This window comes from Erithacus rubecula (assembly GCF_903797595.1).
Source record: "Erithacus rubecula genome assembly, chromosome: 2".
Classification (NCBI taxonomy): domain Eukaryota; kingdom Metazoa; phylum Chordata; class Aves; order Passeriformes; family Muscicapidae; genus Erithacus; species Erithacus rubecula.
Window position 1 is genome coordinate 49,433,375 of NC_136685.1, and position 20,704 is coordinate 49,454,078.

Here is a 20,704-nt window from a genome sequence, read left to right on the forward strand (position 1 = left end):
ATTCTGGTGTTAACAAGTACAGATAAAGATTCAATTTACCTCATACACGTGGAAAAAAAAGGACAACCATTTCCAGAAGATCTACATGCTCTTGCTGCAAAAGTGAAGCTGAAAGCATGCAGATTTTCATTAAAAAGTTTGAGCTTGAATTTTTTTAAATTTAGAGATGTCCAGCAACAGAAAAGCACGATGAGATTTAGACTGATTATCAGTCTTCTATTCAACTTCTCATTCCTTAGCAAATCTTAGCAGACTAGTTATTTTAAATGTTAAGCTCACAATATATTTCTTTTGCTAATACATGGTGTGTAACTAATCTGTAGCTATAATTAGTATTATTATAGATTAATATAATTCATCTAAACTGTAATAAATGCAACATATATCACATACAATCCACTGCTCTGGAAATAGAAGGGGCAGGGTTTTGAATTTACACTGTAAAGAGCCTTTATCAATATAGAATATTTCTCAGATAGATACAGACTTGTGAAGTTTTACCTTTTGCTTAACTTTTATATAGGAATTGAGCCAATTTTTTAATCTTAGATAGAATAGTAAACGATAAATAAGCACCTGTTGAAGGAGGTGAAAAGTAAATTATTATTGAGGAGTTTAAGTTCTGACATGAAACATACAAATAATATTGAAGATTTTAGTGGACTCTATGCCATTACCTTTAATCAAAGTTTAAGTTCAGATTATCATATTTAGTGAAATGTGCCTTCAGAAGGCAAGTGTCTCTCTTTCCTCTGTCTTAGGGTTATATTAATTAATTTCCAAAGATACCCACCCCTTTGCATTGAATAGAAAGTCTGAAAAATTAGCATGGATATGTCACCTTATTTTTGTATTACTGAGGAATATGACATGGATCCTGCTAGTGATGCTGTTTCAGATTTAAATCCTTCTTGTTACTGTACACTTTGGCTAAGCAATTAGATTTGTAACTTTGCATTCATAATTAATCCCAGGTCTACACAACAATCTACCTTGATAGATTACTTACATTCCAGAACAGCACAGATTTCACAAAAAATGCTTTGCTAGAACATTTTGTCAAAGGTATAAGAGATGTTTTTCAAATCAGTAAAAGTTCCTCTTTACTTGTGCTGGCATGTTCACTTCCATGAGAATAGTAACAGTTTTGTTTTCAGAGGAAACATCAGAATTCCAGAATCTTCTGGAAAATGCTGAAATTTGGAAGAATTCAGGCTGACAGAGGAAGAATTCCTATCAAATGGAAGGAATTTGTATACCACCTTTAAAAGAAATCTTATTATAGGACTACTTAATTGAATTTGATTGGAGAATGTTTGTTAGCTGTTGGAGATATCTGGAGGATTGTTTGCATTTTCCAAAGTGATTTTTGGATACAAGCATTGAGTAATCACATGGTATGATTTGCTGTGGCCTCTCAAGCAAATTTGGTTAATAGTCTGTGCCATTTATTCCTGTGAAGCGCACAACAAAAAGTGATTAATTAATTATCTGTGCAAATCACTTCAGTCATCATTTGAGTCTTAGTAATTCTGTCAGAAATGTAGTTTCCCATCAATCTTTATTGCTTGTCAAATGGTTAAATGTATACTCAGAGTTCAACCTATGCTAAGGTGTTTTTTTTTTAATGAATCACAGCAAATTAGTTAATAATTGTTGGATTTTCATCAATTACATATTTTGACTCCAGTGAATTGAATGCAATTAAGTTACAAATGATGGTAATTATCTGGTGCAAAGATTGATCTATGAGATGAAAACTACTTCATTGACACTGACAAGGTACAGCTGATGGAGACAGAGAATTTCTATTGTGTTTGATGTAATACGAAAGTCTAACTCTAGCTTGTGGTAAAAAAACCTATCCTATTTTTCAGTAAGATATTCTATTATAAATATAAAGACCTATATTTTAATTTGAAAGTTTATATATTTATAAGTTTCTTTTTTTCTACTCTGTGATCTTTTGAAAAGTATAGTCTAAGAAACTGAACTCAATATACACATAATCTCTTATTATTAACATTCCTGTTTATCAACAGAACTGTCCTTGGTTCTTACATTTCTGTTTCATAGACTGACATTTTTATCAAGCTTATAGCTCTAAACCATAAACAGGTAAAACATTGGGTGGTACCACTGAATTATTAGTATAAAAACACTAATTTAATTTTTAATTACATATAAAAACTGTCAAAGAAAGCACAGAGTCAGCTTTCTCAGTAATTTTCATTTTATAAGTATGTATATTGTAAATATCAAGGCTACATCCTGTAGCTGTCTCTTTCTAATATGAACCATAGGTATTTATATTGAGGTCAAGTTCATAGAGGAAACTTCACCTGAAACTGAACAAAGAATTTATTTGCCAAACTGTAGAAAGAAATTCACCAACTCTCACAAAGTAATTGAGTAATTTCAGGTTCATTTGATATAGCCCTAGATGTCTATGGGCGTGTATGTTTAGTATGGGCTTTAAGTGTAGTTTATATTATTTGATTTGATATTAGCTGTAATGTTTTGATTTGATAGCTCAGATCTTCATTAGGTGGTTTCTTTGAAACACTTTTTATCTAAAATAATTTGAAGCTCTATTTTTTTCTCATTCTGTAGGTTCAGTTCTCTGAATAAGAACACTGATCTTCAGATTAACTAGCTGCTTATAATTGCACAGCAGCATTTTGAAAGGGCGTTTAAAGAGTAAAATTAGTACCTCTGCTTGACACCATTTCCTGGGACTCTCCTGGCTGGGGGCATCTCTTAGCTGTCAGATCTATTTCAAGCATGATGTGAAAATGAAGAATAGGCTGCTGTAAGCCCCAGCCAGGCGAAGTTGGGGTTAGCTGAGAAGCAGTGCTGCCTGTCCTGGCCTCTGCTCGTGCCCATGCTTTGTTATCATCCACACACATATTCAGAACACTGCAGGCAGGCGGTCTTTACCAGGTGGGGAACAGGGATCATCGCAATGTTGTGAGTAGGTGGCTATACCTGATGACAACAGGAATGAACCCCAGAAAGGTCAATAAAAAAACATAAAGAAACACCATTAGCAATAATGAATGCTCTCAGCTGTCTCTTGGCTAAAGGAAGCACTTAAGGAGCAAAGTGAGGAGTTGTTCAGTCTCTGTGGGGCTGCTGTTATGTGGCAGAAATTTGAGTTCATTAAAAGGAGAAACAATATGCTGTAGGTGTGAGATTATACAGTGTGAATCACAGCAAGGTAAAAATGTGGTCAAATAAAGTACAGTATTTTCACAAGTCACAAACAACTTCTATTGCTGAAAAGAATATATTACATATAGGTGATTCTAGTTGAGTTACTTCCGTTTCTTCAACAGTAAATAACCAAAGAATTGCATCACTGCAGTTGTTATTGAAATGAATTACTGGTTTGATTTGTTTGTTTAAAATTAGAAATTTCACAGATATCATTATGCACTGGAAATTTGCTTTGTGTTTTGTGTCCCATGAAGCATATTTGAGAATGAATTCTCCTCTTAGATCCTTCCCTATACATTAAGACAGTTTCTGGAATTTCATATTTTCAACTACATGACCTCACAAAGTTTGATCTATCAAAATTTATAATCTTTTATACACTGGAACTTTTGGGATGAAAGCAGCACTGCAATAGTTCATAGACTGCCATTCTTTTCAGTATAAACTCATTTTCTGGGGGTTTATAACTCAGCTGTGAAATCTGCTGCAGACTGAAACTTGAGAAGCCAGATGTCATCTGAGCAGCCCTTCTTTAAACTGCAATTGGGCTTAAATCCCTTTAATGGATTTTATCATGGAAGAGAGAAAAAATGTTTTGTAGGTTTTAGGTGCATTAAATGAAGTCTCATATAATTCAATTAAGAACTTCATTAAGAACTTTGAAATAGATAAGCTGCTCACTCATGCTTTGAATTGACATTTATAAATGCAGTATAAAATGAATTTCAGAAGACTATAACACTGTTTTGATAAATTCCAGAATAGGAGATTTGTCTATGGCTTTACATGTTTGAGAAAGGGAAAAAATTATTTATTCCATTAAGTTTGCTGGTGGTTTAAACTAATCCAGAAGTTCATTCTTTTTCCTGATTAAATGCAAATGTATGTTCAGTTTTAACACTGGTGGATATATAGTCATAAAACACAAGAGCAAAATTAGGTATACTCTTGTTTTTTCTAGTTCTTAAAACTTTCCAGGGAACATTCACCCAACAGGGTGACCAGTGATATGATGTTACAAGGGGAAAATGATTGTGTATATTCCTTATAATTATTATACACTCCCCAAGGCCAGACAAAATCTATCTGTACTGAAAGACAGCAATAAAAATGCCCACAAGTTCAGGCACGGAAATGGTGACTTCAGACTGTGTTATTCAGAAGCTACTATGGGAAATCCCACAACATTTGGCCAGATGCATTAACTTAAAAAGATTTTAAAAAAATATAATTAAAGAAAGCATCTGACTGGATGGGAGCTCCATGCACTGTTAACTCCCCATTCCTAAAGGCATTACCTCCACAAAGATCTGCCTTTGCTACAGGTGTCTAAAAAGCCTCTTTATGTGAGCAAAATAAATTAACCCCAAAAAAGACCATACTCAAGGTTGGTTTTCTTATTAAACTCAAGGAAACAACATAGCAAACTAATTCTGCTAAGTATGTCTATGTGTGTTATCTATATTTGCATCTTTATAATTTTTAGGTAATTTTGAGTTTCATATATTTGGTGAGGCTTCATTAGGTTTGGTTTAGTCTGGCCTTTAGGTGACTGGCTAAATCACTGTCAATTTACTCTGAATATTGAACACCCTGGATCTGAAATTAGGGGGATGTTAATTAGCTGTAATTGGTCACAGAGATGGCAGGAAAGTTTGAACGCTCTATTAGCCCATTAGCAAATATGGATTCCTGGGCCATCAATTTTAAGGGCTAAAATAATCTTAAATTACTGAGTTACATTTACCAATTAAAATGTATAATCCAGTTATGTGTACAAGAAATGCATGAAATACATTATGAATTATGAAGCCAGTTAAGAAGGCGTGTTTTCCCACACAAAGGATGGAAGTAATTATCTGTTGCAAAGCACACATAAAAGCAAAATTATTTTTCTTCATTTCTGAAAATATTGAAAATATGTGAGATCCTTCAATGTGTTCTACAACTTATTCTGTATTCATACACACTGTGTAATGCATAAGATTTTTAATTTCTTCTCTCAAGCTTTTGTAATGCATGTCACCTTCATACCATGTTAGAAAAATTTCAGTCATGTTCATAGTTGTACAATACAGCATGATAGGAATGCAAGCTTTCATTTGATTCCTCCAAGGAATGAGCATAATGCACTAAAGCACAACACTGCAAAATTTAATTTCTTTCTTCTGGGTAGATAGAACAGGGGTGAAACTTTCAGTACAGATCTAATTCTTGTCTCATACTTTCTCCAAATCCACTGCTAAAGGTAAAGCTGATTTGCAGATTCTATCCCTGTCCTGAACAAACCTGCACATAACCACCGAGGAAGCAAAGCTTTACACATGCAACCTGTGATACGGGCTCCCCTTTTATAACAGATCATAACCAGCACCTCCTGAATAATATAGAGTGCTATAGAACTTACAGCCATCATGTTTTGGATATGTAAAATTATGCAAAACTGTATCTTAAATCCTTCTGTGTGCTTAGCTTGAATTCATGTAATCTAACTTCACTCGCCTAAACCCTAAATGCTAACCTCCCTCAACCTCCCTTGTTCTATAAGATACTTTACAAATGCTGAATGAAGAGCATTTAAAGAAAAAAGTAATTTAGCACATCTACTTTAGGATGAAACTAAACATCTCTCTTTCATATCATTCTGCGACAAATTTCACCTTATATAAATTGTCAAAATTTCACACACTTCATAGTTTACTTCCAAAACAATATGAAACCATGGCAATCAAGAGACAAAACCTAAGGGCTGGCACTCTAATCACAGAGGGTGGTGTGAAGTTCATACTGATAAATTAAAAGAATATTTAAGAGCATATTTAAATATTTAAAATACATATACTGATGATTTATGTCTTTTGGAATTATTTCCTTTTAGATAATGAGAGTAAAAATGTTCATCATTGATGAAAAAGAATGCTCAGGTTCAAGTTTAAAGTGCTTCCTACTCAGCTCACGTGTAGTGTTTTTACTGAGCTCCATGAATCTCTGTGGACTCTAGGCAACTCATAATCTAGGGCATTGCACTTCCTGTATGTTTAGCAGCTCTGTAGTGTAATCAGGGGGAAAATTCCATGTCTATTCCTCAGCCACACAGTTTCCTGACTGATTTGCCAGGTCAGCCTGCTCCTGCTTTCTGCTGCACTCACCCCCATGCAGCGCAGTCACTGCTGCAGCTCTGCTTGGAGATGGTCATTTCTGGCACAGAAATGTAGCCCCTGTGGGAGCCCATAGATTAGAATCCTCTTCCTCAGCTTTGTAACTGCCCTTCAAACATCTGCAGGCTGCTCCTCGGTCACCCTCCTGTCTCCTCTAGGCTGAGTTCAGCTCTCTCAGCCTGCCTCATTCATATGCTGTGCATACATTCTGAATTTGAACTTCATGGAACTTCAGGTAGAGAAACCGGAAAGAAATTGAATGCACTGGCTTATGAAAGGCAAGTGCTCTTTGAGGAAAAATACACTGAATTTTCTGTGGTTTATGGATTTTAAAAGCACGCAGCTGAATATAATTTCTTTAGCATCTTTCATTTGCATTTGAAAACTAGGAAATTAATTTTAATCATGCTTGCAAAACTAAATTCACAGTCCTGAATATAACTATTTGCTCTTTTTATGTAGGTCTGCTTTTTCAAAGAACAATATCATACTCAAGGCAAAAAAAATACTAGGTTTTAGATTTAAGGAGCCATTTAGAAATATGCTCCAAATTCTACTTTATATGTGAAAAGAAGGCATTACTTCCACTTTAGGCAAACTGTCCAAAAGTGAAAATCACTCTTGTGTCAATTATGCCAGCTACATGATTCTATGTAAAATCTTTGGCTATTTCCATGGAATTTTGACAAATCACTGGGTTTAACTCATAAAAAAATCAGCAAGAAATCAGGAGTGGAAACCTAAGGGTTATGATAACAGCTATGCAACTATTCTTATATACATGTAAATACAAAAAACAGTGTAATAAATCCTGGTCTAAAGATGTAGAGCAAGTTCCTTCTCTTTATGTTTGACCATCAAGACCTGATTTGAATGCTGGCTTAATTAACCACTTAGGAACATAAATATTTTTGGGAAGGAAAATAAATAAACTCATTAACTCAAAATACTAAAGTATCATCTCTCAGAGACCTTCACAAAATAAAAACTCACCCTGACAATTAAATTTTACATTGTTTCATTTCTACATTCTGGTCTGAAAATGTCAGTTTCTGTCAGGACCTGTGAGATTTAAGCTTATTTAACCAATACAATGTGAACAGAATTCCATCTACTTAGAAATATCCTTTGGACTCTGGTACAAATGCAGATTCCTATTGCTTAGCACTACCCTAACTTTTTTATTGAACGTGTGATCTGACAGCCAGTGCAGAAATTTCAGAGTTTAAAAGTTTAGTCTAAGTTATGCACTGGTTCTTGACTGTTCATTGAAAACATATTAAGAACTTGATTAACTGGTTGACTGATTGATAGATTGATTAATATTTAATATGGAAAACTAAAGCTGAATATGGCAGTTTCTCTTTCTTGGTTTGTATTGTAGCATCAAATGCTTGGTGTTCAAACGAAAATCTGATGCTTATTTTGGAAGGATCTCTCAAAAATAACTTTTTACTTTCCTGGTACTCCAGAGATGTCCTTCTGAAAACAAAGACAGATGAGAAAAAAAGTCCAAGAAAGTTTTGTGGTACATTTTCTCCACATTTCAAGCTCTGTGACATCTATTGATCCAGGATTCGTTGGTTTCTTTCAAGATCTATATGTGTTTCAAAAGCTTCCTAAGTAAATCTTGAAGTCAATATTGATATATAGCAGGACAAAAAAAATCTATGAATTTATCAGTAAACTAATAAAGTCCAGGAAATTTACTCCAAAACATCAACTCAATTTCTTTTGAATTAAAAGGCTGAAGTCCGAATTTCAATTTCTAGTTAATTATTGTGACAGATGTGATAACTTTAGAGCTGGAGTTCTCATTTAAAGAAGATAAGGACCCTAATAATTTGTTTTCTGGTTCATATACATGTTTCCCAATTGCTAATGGCTGTTAGCCCCACAAAGATTTTACTTCTGAAAGCTTTCTGAATACTATATACCCTTTACAAACATAGATATTTAATTTATTTTTCATTATATATCATTGCCAGGTAAGATATATAAATATTCTATTTCTTTCTATTTGCTGCTCTTTTTCTCTGTTCCTCAATTAGAATCAGAGTCCTTGTACCATCCACATAATTTTCATCTTTGTCTGCAGTAATCAATACGTGCCCAAAGCTTGATCTTGTTCATTTATCTAGCCAAATCTTAAAACTAAGCTAGAGTTATTGCTTTATTGGAAACAAGGTTGTGCCTTAGCTTATATCAAGAACATGGTCCTCTGTACTTATGGTTTTTGAAGATCAGTTTTAGGGTTAGCATGTTCTTCTACCATTTTGTGATCATTGAACTGTGTTAGCAGGTATCAGAATACGCAAGGCAGCTATTAAAGTCTTGATATTTCTGAAAATATGAATTAATACTAATTTTCTTTTTCTGGAAAAAAAAAATCATATAGAAATTGGAAAACAGGAATCTGACCTTACATGCTCATGTACTTTTTACATTACTGTCAACATATTCATTTTACAGGATAAGAATGAGCAACAAAATACCTTAAATTATAAAGGTATATGATGTGTAAACTAATGTGTTCTGACATTTCTCACAGTATCTTCTCTTTTGTTAAACACAGCAGATACACTGTGCTGTCCCCAAGGAGGTGAGACACAGGCATATTTGTGTAATAGACACTGCTTAATAAATTTTTAAATTTGAATATACAAGGTGCCATACAGAATATGTTGAGTTTTACCTGCTAAGGTTTTGTAATCCACCAAGTCAAACATTACAATAGCTACTGCTGACCAGGTAACAATCAGAGCAACAACAAGAAGCCATGCTGCTGGGGAGCTGAAGGTTGTCACGAGGTCTTCTGTCACTGACTTCTTGCCCACTCTCATGGGTGACGAAGGAACGGATCCGTTCTTGCCATCGATTATCGTCGTGGTTGTAGACATGTGTCCTGTACAGACAGACAGTGCAGAGGAAAACAGTGTAACAGCTTGCAGCCTTAAAGCCCAGAATATGAATTCTGTTTTGAAATTGTTTTGTAATCAGAATGTTCAAAATAAGTATAAATGTTGTATTACTTAAAAAAAAAAAAAAAAAAGTTTCTAGCACTTTCTGGAAGAAATAGTCACAACCAGGCTTTTTTTATTATACTGTGACATTTTTTAGTCTGCTACAAATAGCTACAGGCCTAAGAGAGTGATTGATGAAAGCATAAAATATTATTACCCTCCAAAGGATTGTCTTGTTACAGGCTGTAGGCCAGATTCTCAGGTGATGTGATTAAGTGAACTTCCTTTGACTTTAATGGAGCTAATGCATCTATGCCATGTGAGGTTTGGCTGGAATTCTGCTGTGAAGGACATGTATCAGTAGCAATAGAAATGCATATACTTTATTTCATCTAACAGAAACACAAATGATTTCCATGTCCAGGATCCTTAAAAGTTGTGAATAATATTGCAGCTGTTTTTAAAATTCCTTTGTTTGTGGAATTTTTCACTTAATGAAATAATCTCCTAAGAAACAAGAGTTAGAATGCCAAAGTAGACTTGATTCCAGAAAACACAGGTTTGGTAATAAAAATTTTGTAGGAAGTTGAATGCTACTTAACTCAGTGACCAGTTGACACACATTAACTATGTAATGAACAGTAACAGTAGTGACTTAACATACTTCTTCCTGAGGTATTAAATACACTAACTCTGGACATAAATGCTAATTCTGGACACAAACCAAAACTATGGTCACAGCAACCTAACCGTATGTGAAAATTTCCTGCTTTTTAAAATACATGTTGATAACCTAAACAAACTAGGGAGGTATTTTTTTCCATTATATACAACAATAATAGTTAAAATGTTCCTTACACCAAAGTTCAAACTAGTAGAAGACCACAGTATCCCCACTTAGTTTGCAGTATCTTCTTGTATGCTACAGTTAAAATCTTCAAGGATATATTGCACTTATTCTTGGTCTGGTTGTTGACACCAACTTTCATAATCTAATTTCAGTGATTTAAGGGACCCTTTCCCACACAGATATCTCTAATTTCACAGAATCAAGTGATACTTGGTTTGTGCAGATCTTTGCTTTTCACTTGTCTTCTGTCACAGTTGATACAGCCTATAAAAGTTATATTTTCTGTGTGGCAGAATTGCTCTATATGAAGGTAAGCAGAAACAATTTCATTTTTGAACATAGAAAATGACAATAGGCACTGAGAAACTTTTCTGAAGCTAAGATACAGACTGTTGAAGACTTTCCAACATTTACCACCACAACCTGTATTTAGACTCTCTCTCTGAGAATCACAACATTTATATTGAAGAAATAAATGAAGAAAGCATAAAATCATTAATATTACTCATACATACATACATTTTTCCTTCCTATTTTACCCAAACTAATCTTCAAATCTTTATGCTGATGAATACTGGTTTTGTTCCTTTCCTGTGATACTGAAATACTTTTTTATGTATCTGACAAAAACATATAAAATTGGGAAGGACAATTTTGGTGGAAGAGGTTCCTTAATTCTTAATCTCTCATACCTGTTGAGTTTGTAAATTCATACCACAATCTGTTCTAGAATTATATTTTATTTTATTTTATATTGTATTAATTATTAATACATTGTATTAATGAGTAGTTCCTTTAGCTCTGCCTTTTAATTTTGCTTCTTCATAAGCAAAATCTTGGTGCTGATCAGTGCTTTGCCCTAAAAAAACTGCTCTGCTATATAGCAGAGTTGTAAAAGCAGAACAAGGTTGGCATATTACATGCTTTTTGTTACTTATTTGAAATTTATTCTTATTATGGAATATTTATTCTGTGTATAAATAATATATATCTCCTAGGATAGAATGTATACAATTTTTAAAACATATTGTGAAACCATCACTGCTTCCATTTCTCCAAACAAAACTTCTAGATCAAACAATTCACAGCAGGAGGAAAAATCTGCCAAGTGACAACTAACAATAAAGATCAGCTTCCTAAGTCAAATTCAAAATCAATAGCATTTTGTCATCCTACTGCATACAAGATGCAAGTAACTTGTGCATGTAACAGGTCATAAATGACACATTATGCATTTTTTCCCCTTGGGGATATCAGTCAGAGTTTATGATGTGTAAGAGAGAATAGAAAGGTACTGTCTCATCTTGACAAATCTGATTAGCATCACAGCATGTCTTCAAGGACATCCTAGTGGCAGATATTTGCAGTTATAATATGAACAATTAAAACTGTATGTGTTCATCCACATACAGACTTATAATTACCAGCCAAAGGATCATTCCTCTAGGTCTGCTGCTAAGTAAAAATAATTCCTTACTATTTAGTATACCTAACTTTTCAAACTCAGACCACTATGTGTCTGGTAAAGAAAATATTAACTGATGATTTATCAATCAGAGCAATGCTGTAGAGACAGAGCTCAAGTATGCTAGAAGGTTATCTGTGGCAAACTTTTGGCTGTTAATGTGGGCAAGTCAGATTTCCTCTTAAAAACTCAGGATGTTATACAATAAAATCGCTGTCCTTGCATTCATTAAAATGCATGTAAACAGCTATTGATTCAAATTTGACTGAAAGTCAAGCTAGGAAAATACTGATATAGTGCTGGAAGTTCCTGATACAGGCACTTACAGTGTCATTCAGGGGCTAAGAAAGATCTCCAATGTTTTAAATGCTTTACATTATCAAAGATATCCTCACAGGACTGGCAAGCAAAATCTACAGGAAGAAACTTCGAAACTCCCTAAAAAAACCAGGATGTCCTAAAAAACCAGAAATTAGATTTTTATATCCCTAGACACCTATATCAACAAAATTGGCTGGAGGATTTTATCTGATGACTCCTGAGAAAGACATTGTTTGCAGCTATGTAATCTCATGTGGGTGGATTGTATATTGATACCATCATAATTTCATGACTCTGAAATGAAGAGGCAATACTACTGAGATGATTTTTCTCTCTCTCTAGAAGCATTCTGTTGTTGTATTATCCAAGGTATTACCCTCATGCTTCTCTGTGCCTGTTTCTTGCTTTTGGGTGTCTAGCTGCTGTGATCATTTTTGTCCATCTCCTACCAGTGCTGACTTTCTCTACAGACCTGCAGTGATGATGTTTACAGAGCTAGACAACAGAGAAAAAGGGTATGTATTTACAATGTTTCCATCAGTTCAGCCAGCAGTGATTTTCCTTTTTCTCAGTGTCAAAGTTAGCCAGAACTAGTGCCCAAGAGGCCAGTGGGGTTTCAGGTGCCCGGTGGGGAAGGAGAAAGACAGGCACTTTTGTTGCTTTGGAATCACCTGATTGAGGTCTACGTTTACAATTAGCAGAGGTGATTCACCAAAAGGTTAAAATAAGTTGCTGAACTTTTATAGGTATCCCTGCCATCCGTATAATAAACATTTTCTCTCGCAAGGCAAATTTCTGTGACTGTCTTGCAGCCAGCCTGAATACAAGTCAGTTTACTTTCAGTGAGCACTGCAGTGGATCAGGAGATTCATGAGCAGATCAGTTGTCCCTGCTTTGGGAGAGGCAACATCCATCACAGGAGTGGAGGGTGCAGCTGAAGGCTGCTACAATTTCAGCCATCCAATTTTAATCCACTTCCACATGTCTGCTAGAGCCTCTTGGCACTTTGGGTTGTGATTGCTATTGATTTTCAATGAGGATGGGAACTTAAAAAAGTTATATATACATTTCTATAAAAAGATTACTCCAGGGATATACCTTTGACTGCACATCACAATTGCTCATGCACACAGGACTATCCCATCAGGTCACAAATGTCACCTTTACATCAACAGATTGATTTGCTAAATTCCAAACAGCTTCCAAGATTCTTACTATTCCTCTGGTTTCCGAGTTGTCACTTAGAATACAATCTGAAGACCCATAAGGTCTTGTAAATATAAATAAACCTTGACAATTGGTGACAACTCTGAGGAGAGCACTGTGTGACTTTCAGAGTCCAGAGTGATCTTGTAGTCCTGGCACCTTAGGTAAAATATCCTTTGTATTTGTGAGCTGAGGCATTTTCTTCTTAAAACTTAATATACATAGGAGTCCATGGTTAAGGATGGATGCTTGATTTTACTGTTCCACTGCTACACCTTCTACTACTCTAGAAAAAAAACGAAACAAAACAAAACTAAAAAACAAATAAACCCATTCCACTCAGACCCATTCAGGTGTAAAAGAGTAATTTTCTGGTGTTTTGTCACTTCATAACTATTTTATGTGTAACAATCTTATTCTGCCAATAGGACAAATAAAACCTAAGTAAAATATTTAATGTGGAATGCCTTTTGAAGACCAGGCATATTAAAAGCAGAAGGTTAGTCACAATACTAAAAAAAGAGGTTGTTCACTTTTAAATAATAATATTGTTGCTAGGGCAGTGCAGTTGGGATGTGAGAAACCTCAGTGCAGTCTGCTCTAAACGAGAGAGCTGGTAGATTTTGATTTGTCTGTTGTACTCCCCAGATGAACACTCCAGTAAATAGGCTATAGAGTATTCTGGATTCAGGTCATTAATGGCTTCTGTTTGACCTATTCCACTTCACTCAGAATATTTAAATACTAATTAAGGAAGCAGGAAAGAGAAAAAATGGCTGTATAAATTGACACTGTATGTTAAGCACCAGCTCAAGCCTTGGGCTTTAACCTGGTGACCTTTTCAATCCACCACTGTTGTGATCAGGCAGGCAGGAGTCTCAGCCTGCAGTAAGCAGGGGACCACAGGGAGAAGAGGACAAGGAATTAGAACCCTTCAGTGAAGAGCTGGGCATATAAAATAATCTGCTGCATTTTTTTGAAGCTCAGAACATCACCCTTAGTGAGTCCACAGACCTGCAGGCATCACAATAATAACTCTCCTCATGCAGAGAAAATGATTTCTACCACAAGGAAGGATTACACCTACACCTGTTGTTCAGGTGATTCTTATGCCTGACTGTGACATCCTCCTGTTTCAGCATCTCTGCTAGGGTTTCTTCTTCCTTGGCTTATATGAACACAAAGGAAAAGACAGAATTAATTCTGTGGTCATAACTAGTACCTTACTATAAATATTAGTAATATTTTTTCTCTGAGCAACCTAACGATTTTTTTTTCATTCTTTTTGACTTGTTTATATATTTATGTGAAAACAAAATGCTGAGCAGAGAGAGGAGATGCCCTTAGGACCCACTCTATGCTCTGAACAGAGAGCCTCTATCATTTTATCTGGCCAGCACCAGGGGCCAAAAATGCAGATACTGGACAACTACCAACAGAGTGCAGAATATTTCAGAGGAGAAGGAAGAAGAGCACTGCAGCTGGTCAAAACCTTTTGATCTCCTCTGAACACTGCTAAAGGATGCAATTAAAGTGGATTTAAAACCACTTTCTGGGGAAGATCTGTAGCCCTGGCAAACTTCAGTGGGTTAAAAATTCAGTTAGATCCACTAACATGGATCATGATTTCTATAGGACATACATGGAAATATATAGGTGAGACTTTTTCTAATGCTGAGAAGGAGATAGAAACAGAGAAAGAACTTCAATAGGCAAATTCAATTTATCTTTGGAAGCTCCTTTGTCTCATTGTTTTCTGCAACAGATTGTGAGCAGGACAAGGATCCACAGTGCAGCCCAAAAACGGGTGATGAGCAGCTAGTACAGGTGTTCTGACTATGGACAAGCTTCTACAAGCCTTTGAATAGAAATGTGAAATTTTTAAGAAAAGCTACTTTATTTAGAGATGCAGCAAAAATCATCTCTTTGCTTGATTGACATTCAGCAATCTCTTCTATTTTGTATCAATTATATCCCCATATAAATGAATGAATGAATGAATGCCACTAGAATACCTAAATGGAAAAAGAAATAAATGGAGTTTCACAACTAATGTCAGAATTTACACACTTTTAAATTCATCACACAATTACTGAAGTGTTGCTTTTCTGTTTATATAATTAAAGTGCAAAGATGAAAACCCCTCAACACATATCATGTGTATATTCACAACTTCTCAGATTTTAAGGTAGTGTTTCTGCAGACTACAGGTTTAGAAAGCTGTCTGGAAATCTATATGAGAGAACATATGCAGATTTATCGGTGACTGAGAGTTATAAAAATGTAATAATCTTTATGAAATGTGGAAAATAGGGCAGAAGATTATGCAGCCACCAATTCTACATGACAAAAGAAATAGAATAGAGATTATAGAATATGGAGAAGATGGTGTATGAAAATTAGCTGAATGATTTGATTCAGAAAAGGCACTTATAATTATTATGGTGGTTGGTGCTGTGTACGTTTTTAATTTCCTTTTCTGTTATTATATCTGTATTGCTTTTATTTTTGATCAATACAGAACATCTGATAATTTAAATAAGGAGATAGAATTAATCTTTCTATTCATTGTCCAAGAAATTATGTATACCAATCTTTTCATTTCATCGATTTCAATAAGCAGCTTTTAGAAGAAAAGATACATTCTATCAAGCCATTTCATTAACAAGTCCATAAAAATTCTATTCTTCATACAGTATTAGTAAATAACACTAATAACACTGCTATGGGGTGAAACCCAGAAACTATTAATGCTGTATACTAACATCTGACTTTTATTTTGGGATTGTAATAATTGCACTTGCTTAGGGTACTTTGGTGGGTTGACACTAGCTGGATGCCAGGTGCTCACCAAAGCTGTAATACTCCTCTACTTCCCTGGACAGGGCACAGAAAAAGGAAAAGCTCATGGCTGAGACAGGAACAGGAAGAAATCAGACTCCTGTTATCACCACAGACAAAGCAGATTGGACTTAGGCAAATTAATTGAATCAATTGGAATAGGTAATTCGAAATATAATCTAAATGTTTCAAACAGTCTCTTAATTTCATTTCAAATTTTTTCTACCTCCTCCCTGCAGAGTTGCCAGGGAAGAGGGAATGTGGGTTGTGGTCAGTCACTTTATTACATGCTGCATCTGTCACTTTTTTTCCTTAGAGGGAGGACTCACACTCTTCCCCTTCTCCATCATGGAGCCTGTCCCATAGGAGACAATCCTCCATGAATTTCTCCAACTTGAGGCCTTCCCGTGGGCTGTGGTTCTTCACAAACTGCTCCAGGGCGGGTCCCTTCCCTGGGGTGCAGTCCTCCCAATAAAGGCTGCTCCCACATGGATTCCCCAGAGGGTTGCACATCTGCCAGGAGCCTGCTCCAGCATGGGTTTCCACGGGCTCACAGCCCCTGTGGGCACACACCTGCCCTGCTGTGGAGTCCTCCAGGGGCTGCAGGTGAGTATCTGCTCCCCTGTAGGACTGCAGGGAGCCAGCCTGCCTTACCATGGGCTGCACCTTGGGCTGCAGGTGCCTGGAGCGCCTGCTTCATTGATCTCAGGATCTGCAGTGCTGTTCCTCTCATTTATTCTCTCTCCTCTCTCGGGTTGAATTTTTTTTTTCCTCCCCTTCCTAAGTCTTTTATCTCAGTGGTCTGCTCTTATCATGATGCAATCAGTCTTTGCCAGTGGTGGGTCCATCTTGGGGACATAAGAAACTGGGTCTGTCAAACACAGAGAAAGCTACTGGTAACTCCATCCAGGAACCACCTCTGTAAACTCCTCCACTACCAAAATCTTTCCATGAAAACCCAGTACAGATACAGTACACAACCATGAGCTAAGTAGAAAAAAAGTAAGGGATCTCAGAAGAAAATAACTAGTACTAACTGGAAAACCTACATAGCTGTATGATCACAAAATTACTTTCCAGTGATGTAAAAACAGGTTGCAGTAGGGACTAGACAACTACATGTAATGAAAAAGAACTTTTGAATATGAAGATATAATCTCTGACTCAGGAATTTTCTTTATTTCATATCCCTGAATGCTGAGCAAGTATATTGGCAGGGCAGAGTCTAAACATTTAATGCCTTAACTTAAAACTTTTTGCCCAACCAGTGGCTGCTGAAAAAGACAAGATACTTTGAAACCTTCATTTTTCATTAAAATTATTTCAATGCATGTGTCTGATTTTTTTTTCCCCCTGAGGACAGCTGCAAAGATTGTCTTAAAAATACTTTTGTGTATATAAAAGATAGATTGTACCTCGTGTAAGAAGTTGACATATGTGGTTAACTCCTTGCCATGCAGATTCAAATTATGGATTTGGACCTTTACTGTACAAAAGGAGTCAGAATTCCCTGAAGGCAACCTGGACTTCACCTCCCTACTGATCAAGGAGAGAAATTCAAGCAGTAGCAGTAGAGGATGGTTTGTCTAGAAAATCCCAGAGAATGGAATGGGGTAGTAGGGAAGAAAAGGAAGCACAACTTGGAAAGCACACCTGGGAAAATCAATTTTCTCTAACAACCACTGCAGCTGATAAAAAAGATCATCAGAACATTTTGGAAAATAGTAAGTATACCTAACTGCAAGTTTCTCCAGTGAGATTTCCCTTGCAGAAGAGAAAACATCTTTTTCAGGAATGCATCACAGGTTCCTGTTGAAGAAATATTAATACTAGCTATTGCTTATTCTGGAATAGGCCAAGGCATAAAATGTATAATTAGATAAATTACATATGAAGCATCTACCTATTTGTACAGGTATCTTGAAGAAATCTGAGAACTTCAAGGAGAGGAAATGAAAACCGGTTTCAACCAGACCTAAATTACACTGTGCTTTAAAATACAATCAGCAGTAAAATACATTCACTCTCTCTCAGCTGATATACTTCTAACCTTTGGCTTCAGAGTGCCTGGTTAGGTCAGCAGGTATCTGAAGGAATTAGGTGCCCATATCCCATTGAAAGTTTATAAAAGATGAGTCTTAAATCACATTAAAAGTTGAACTTCTGAGATTTGGAGTTGAATTTTAATCATTCCCTATATGTTTGAATTTCATACTCTAGTAGAGGATTGGTTGAACTTCAAATTAAGCAGAAGAAATCTTGTCTCACACCTTAGCAAAGAAGTATAAAAATGTCTTCTCTCCAAACTTGCTTATAAAGAACATTAGGCTGACATAAACTTTAACCTTCTGCTCTGTGGGATTGTTTCCTGTGTGCATATGTATTTCAGCAAGCTTTTACATTATTCTGATTATTCAAGTACCTCAGACATGAAGACATTAGCAGCAGTTAAAAGATCTTCTGTGCTCTTAGTCTTATATTATTGGTTGTATTGTGAATACAGTCTATCTGCAATAATTCATACCTGAAATTGTTTTAGAAATAAGAGTAAGGAAAGACCTAAGGACCAGCTTTAAAAGATTGTTTTATTGGGAAATTTTACTGATTTTAATTACAACTGTATCAATTTTTTGCAATAGTTTCTTGAGAACTTAGCAGACCACAGGAGTGAATAATATTGATAATAAAAATAGGAAAAGTTATTTTATAAAATCAAAGTTGGAGAATGTGCAGTAGAAAAGAACAAGAGAAATGTCATTTACTGCAGTTTAAACTAGATACTAAGATATGGAAAAGGGACACTGAGCTGTTTCCTTTACAAAAGGCACCAGATTTCACCTGTTCACAATCTGAAAGTTAGAAATTTACATTTTTCTCTTTTAAGTATCTCTTCAGTTTGATATGTTTCTTACATTGTCTTAGAAATTTGATTTTTTAAAAAATCAAATGTTTCATTTCCAGCTTCTCAGTATGCAGATGAGATAAGAATGCAACTGAACATTCAATCCTAAAATAGCAGCAGCCTGAAAAATCCATTATTTTTTGGTTCCACCTCTGAATTTTTTTATTGATCAGTGGTAATACCTTCCTTTCTTTGGAAATAAATTGGTGCTCTGAAACAGTAAAAAGTTTTTCCTTCCCGTTCATCTTAGCAATCTGACATTTCAAAAAGAGATGCCAAAGGGATATTTAGACACACTTCTCAGTTGATATAAGCTGAGAGGTACATCTTATCTTTTAAAATGTCAAAATGAAAGTTGGAGAAAAATGATTGCCATTTATCTCTAAATAGCAGTAGACCTTCTGAAGCAAGAGCACTGTGTGCAGTCCCCTTGTTATTAGATTTTGGAAACTCAACTCTACACATCCTTGAAACATTCAGAAAGGATTAGAAAAAAAAATATTAACTTATTTTTTATTGTTGAAAAACAATTAATCTGTTCTTATCTGTAAAATTATGATAGTCCTGATAAATAATTAAAGTTTCTGGAAAAAATACCAGGTTCCACACACCTGGACAAGTCTACCAATACAAAGAAACTGTGCAAAGGCAATTCCAGATCTGTGTTTCCTCTGAAGGAACTATTTTCTCTCAAATAAGTGTACTGATGAATGGCTGATTATTTCTATTCCAAGCTAACATGACCATGAAGTTTGTACCAATTTTATATGTCTTAATGGACTGGCATTTACAGATTCTGAAAACAAAAGTAGTTCTAACAATAATTTACTATACTCTCTGCAAGTTATGGTGCAAGTCTGACAAGTGTTCCATATGGAGCTACCCACTCACTACAGCACTAAAATATGGAGTTCACCACATGCATAACTTGAATGCATATACTCATAAGTCATATTGAAGAAACTTGGCTGTAGGTCATTGACCAGAGATAGAAGATAAAAGTATTTTTGTCAAACAACAGAAATTGCAATACTAAGTTATGCAGTACATATATATATATGGGGGGGGGGGAAGAGAGAGAGAGAGAACTTTGTTAAAATTTGGAGCAAAAAATTCTCATCTGACAGAAGGGGAAAACTAAAATAAGTGCTTGTGGCAAGTTAACCATCTATGTCACTGTTAGATCTCACCTGTAAATGGCAATTTGCAGCTAACTACATTATAGATCATCCTGTCCATGAGAGAGAAAACTGAAAGTGAGCTGCTGAAGAAAACTTATGTGGCTTACAAAATAGTGTACCAAATTTCCCAAGAGACAGTAGTTAGCTATAGGAAATAGATGAACCAAGGTCTATCTTCTGTCAGGAAGTTATTTTAGAATAAATATGGGAGTACTCCATCTGTAAACTTACAGAATAGCTAAAAGCAAGCCCACTACAAAGGCACCTAAAATACTAGGGAAATAGATTTTCTGAAACTTGCTTTTAAAGTGTTTTTCCTGTCAAAATAGAAACCCAAAATTATTTCTGATATAGTCTTTTTATTCAGTGCAAGAAAAAAATTCTAGGAAGCAGTGGCAATAATTATAGAAACAGTTCATCTGCAGGCTGTGGGTTTTTCTTCTGTTTTTGGTCTAAAAGAATGCTTTGGAAAATATCCTTTCAATTTTAGGGCACAAGAGTGATCTCAAACTGACACAGATGAATAGAATTCAATGTTTAGGTAAAAATGAATGGTATGTTTCATAATTTTGTTTTTGCAATAACAATTCCTAAAATT

The 20,704-nt window shown here is 35.3% G+C and overlaps 1 protein-coding gene across 1 annotated transcript in view; it reads right to left on the bottom strand.

Annotated features, from left to right (window-relative positions):
- The window catches only part of TRDN (triadin), a 213,068-nt gene that overhangs the window by 174,585 nt on the left and 17,779 nt on the right, over positions 1–20,704 (bottom strand). Inside the window, exons 2-3 of the mRNA XM_079298923.1 lie at positions 9,073–9,282; positions 2,941–2,988 (exon numbers count right to left, since the gene is read on the bottom strand). Coding sequence (XP_079155049.1) covers positions 2,941–2,988; positions 9,073–9,282 — 258 coding nt within the window. The remainder of the gene's footprint in view (positions 1–2,940; positions 2,989–9,072; positions 9,283–20,704) is intronic.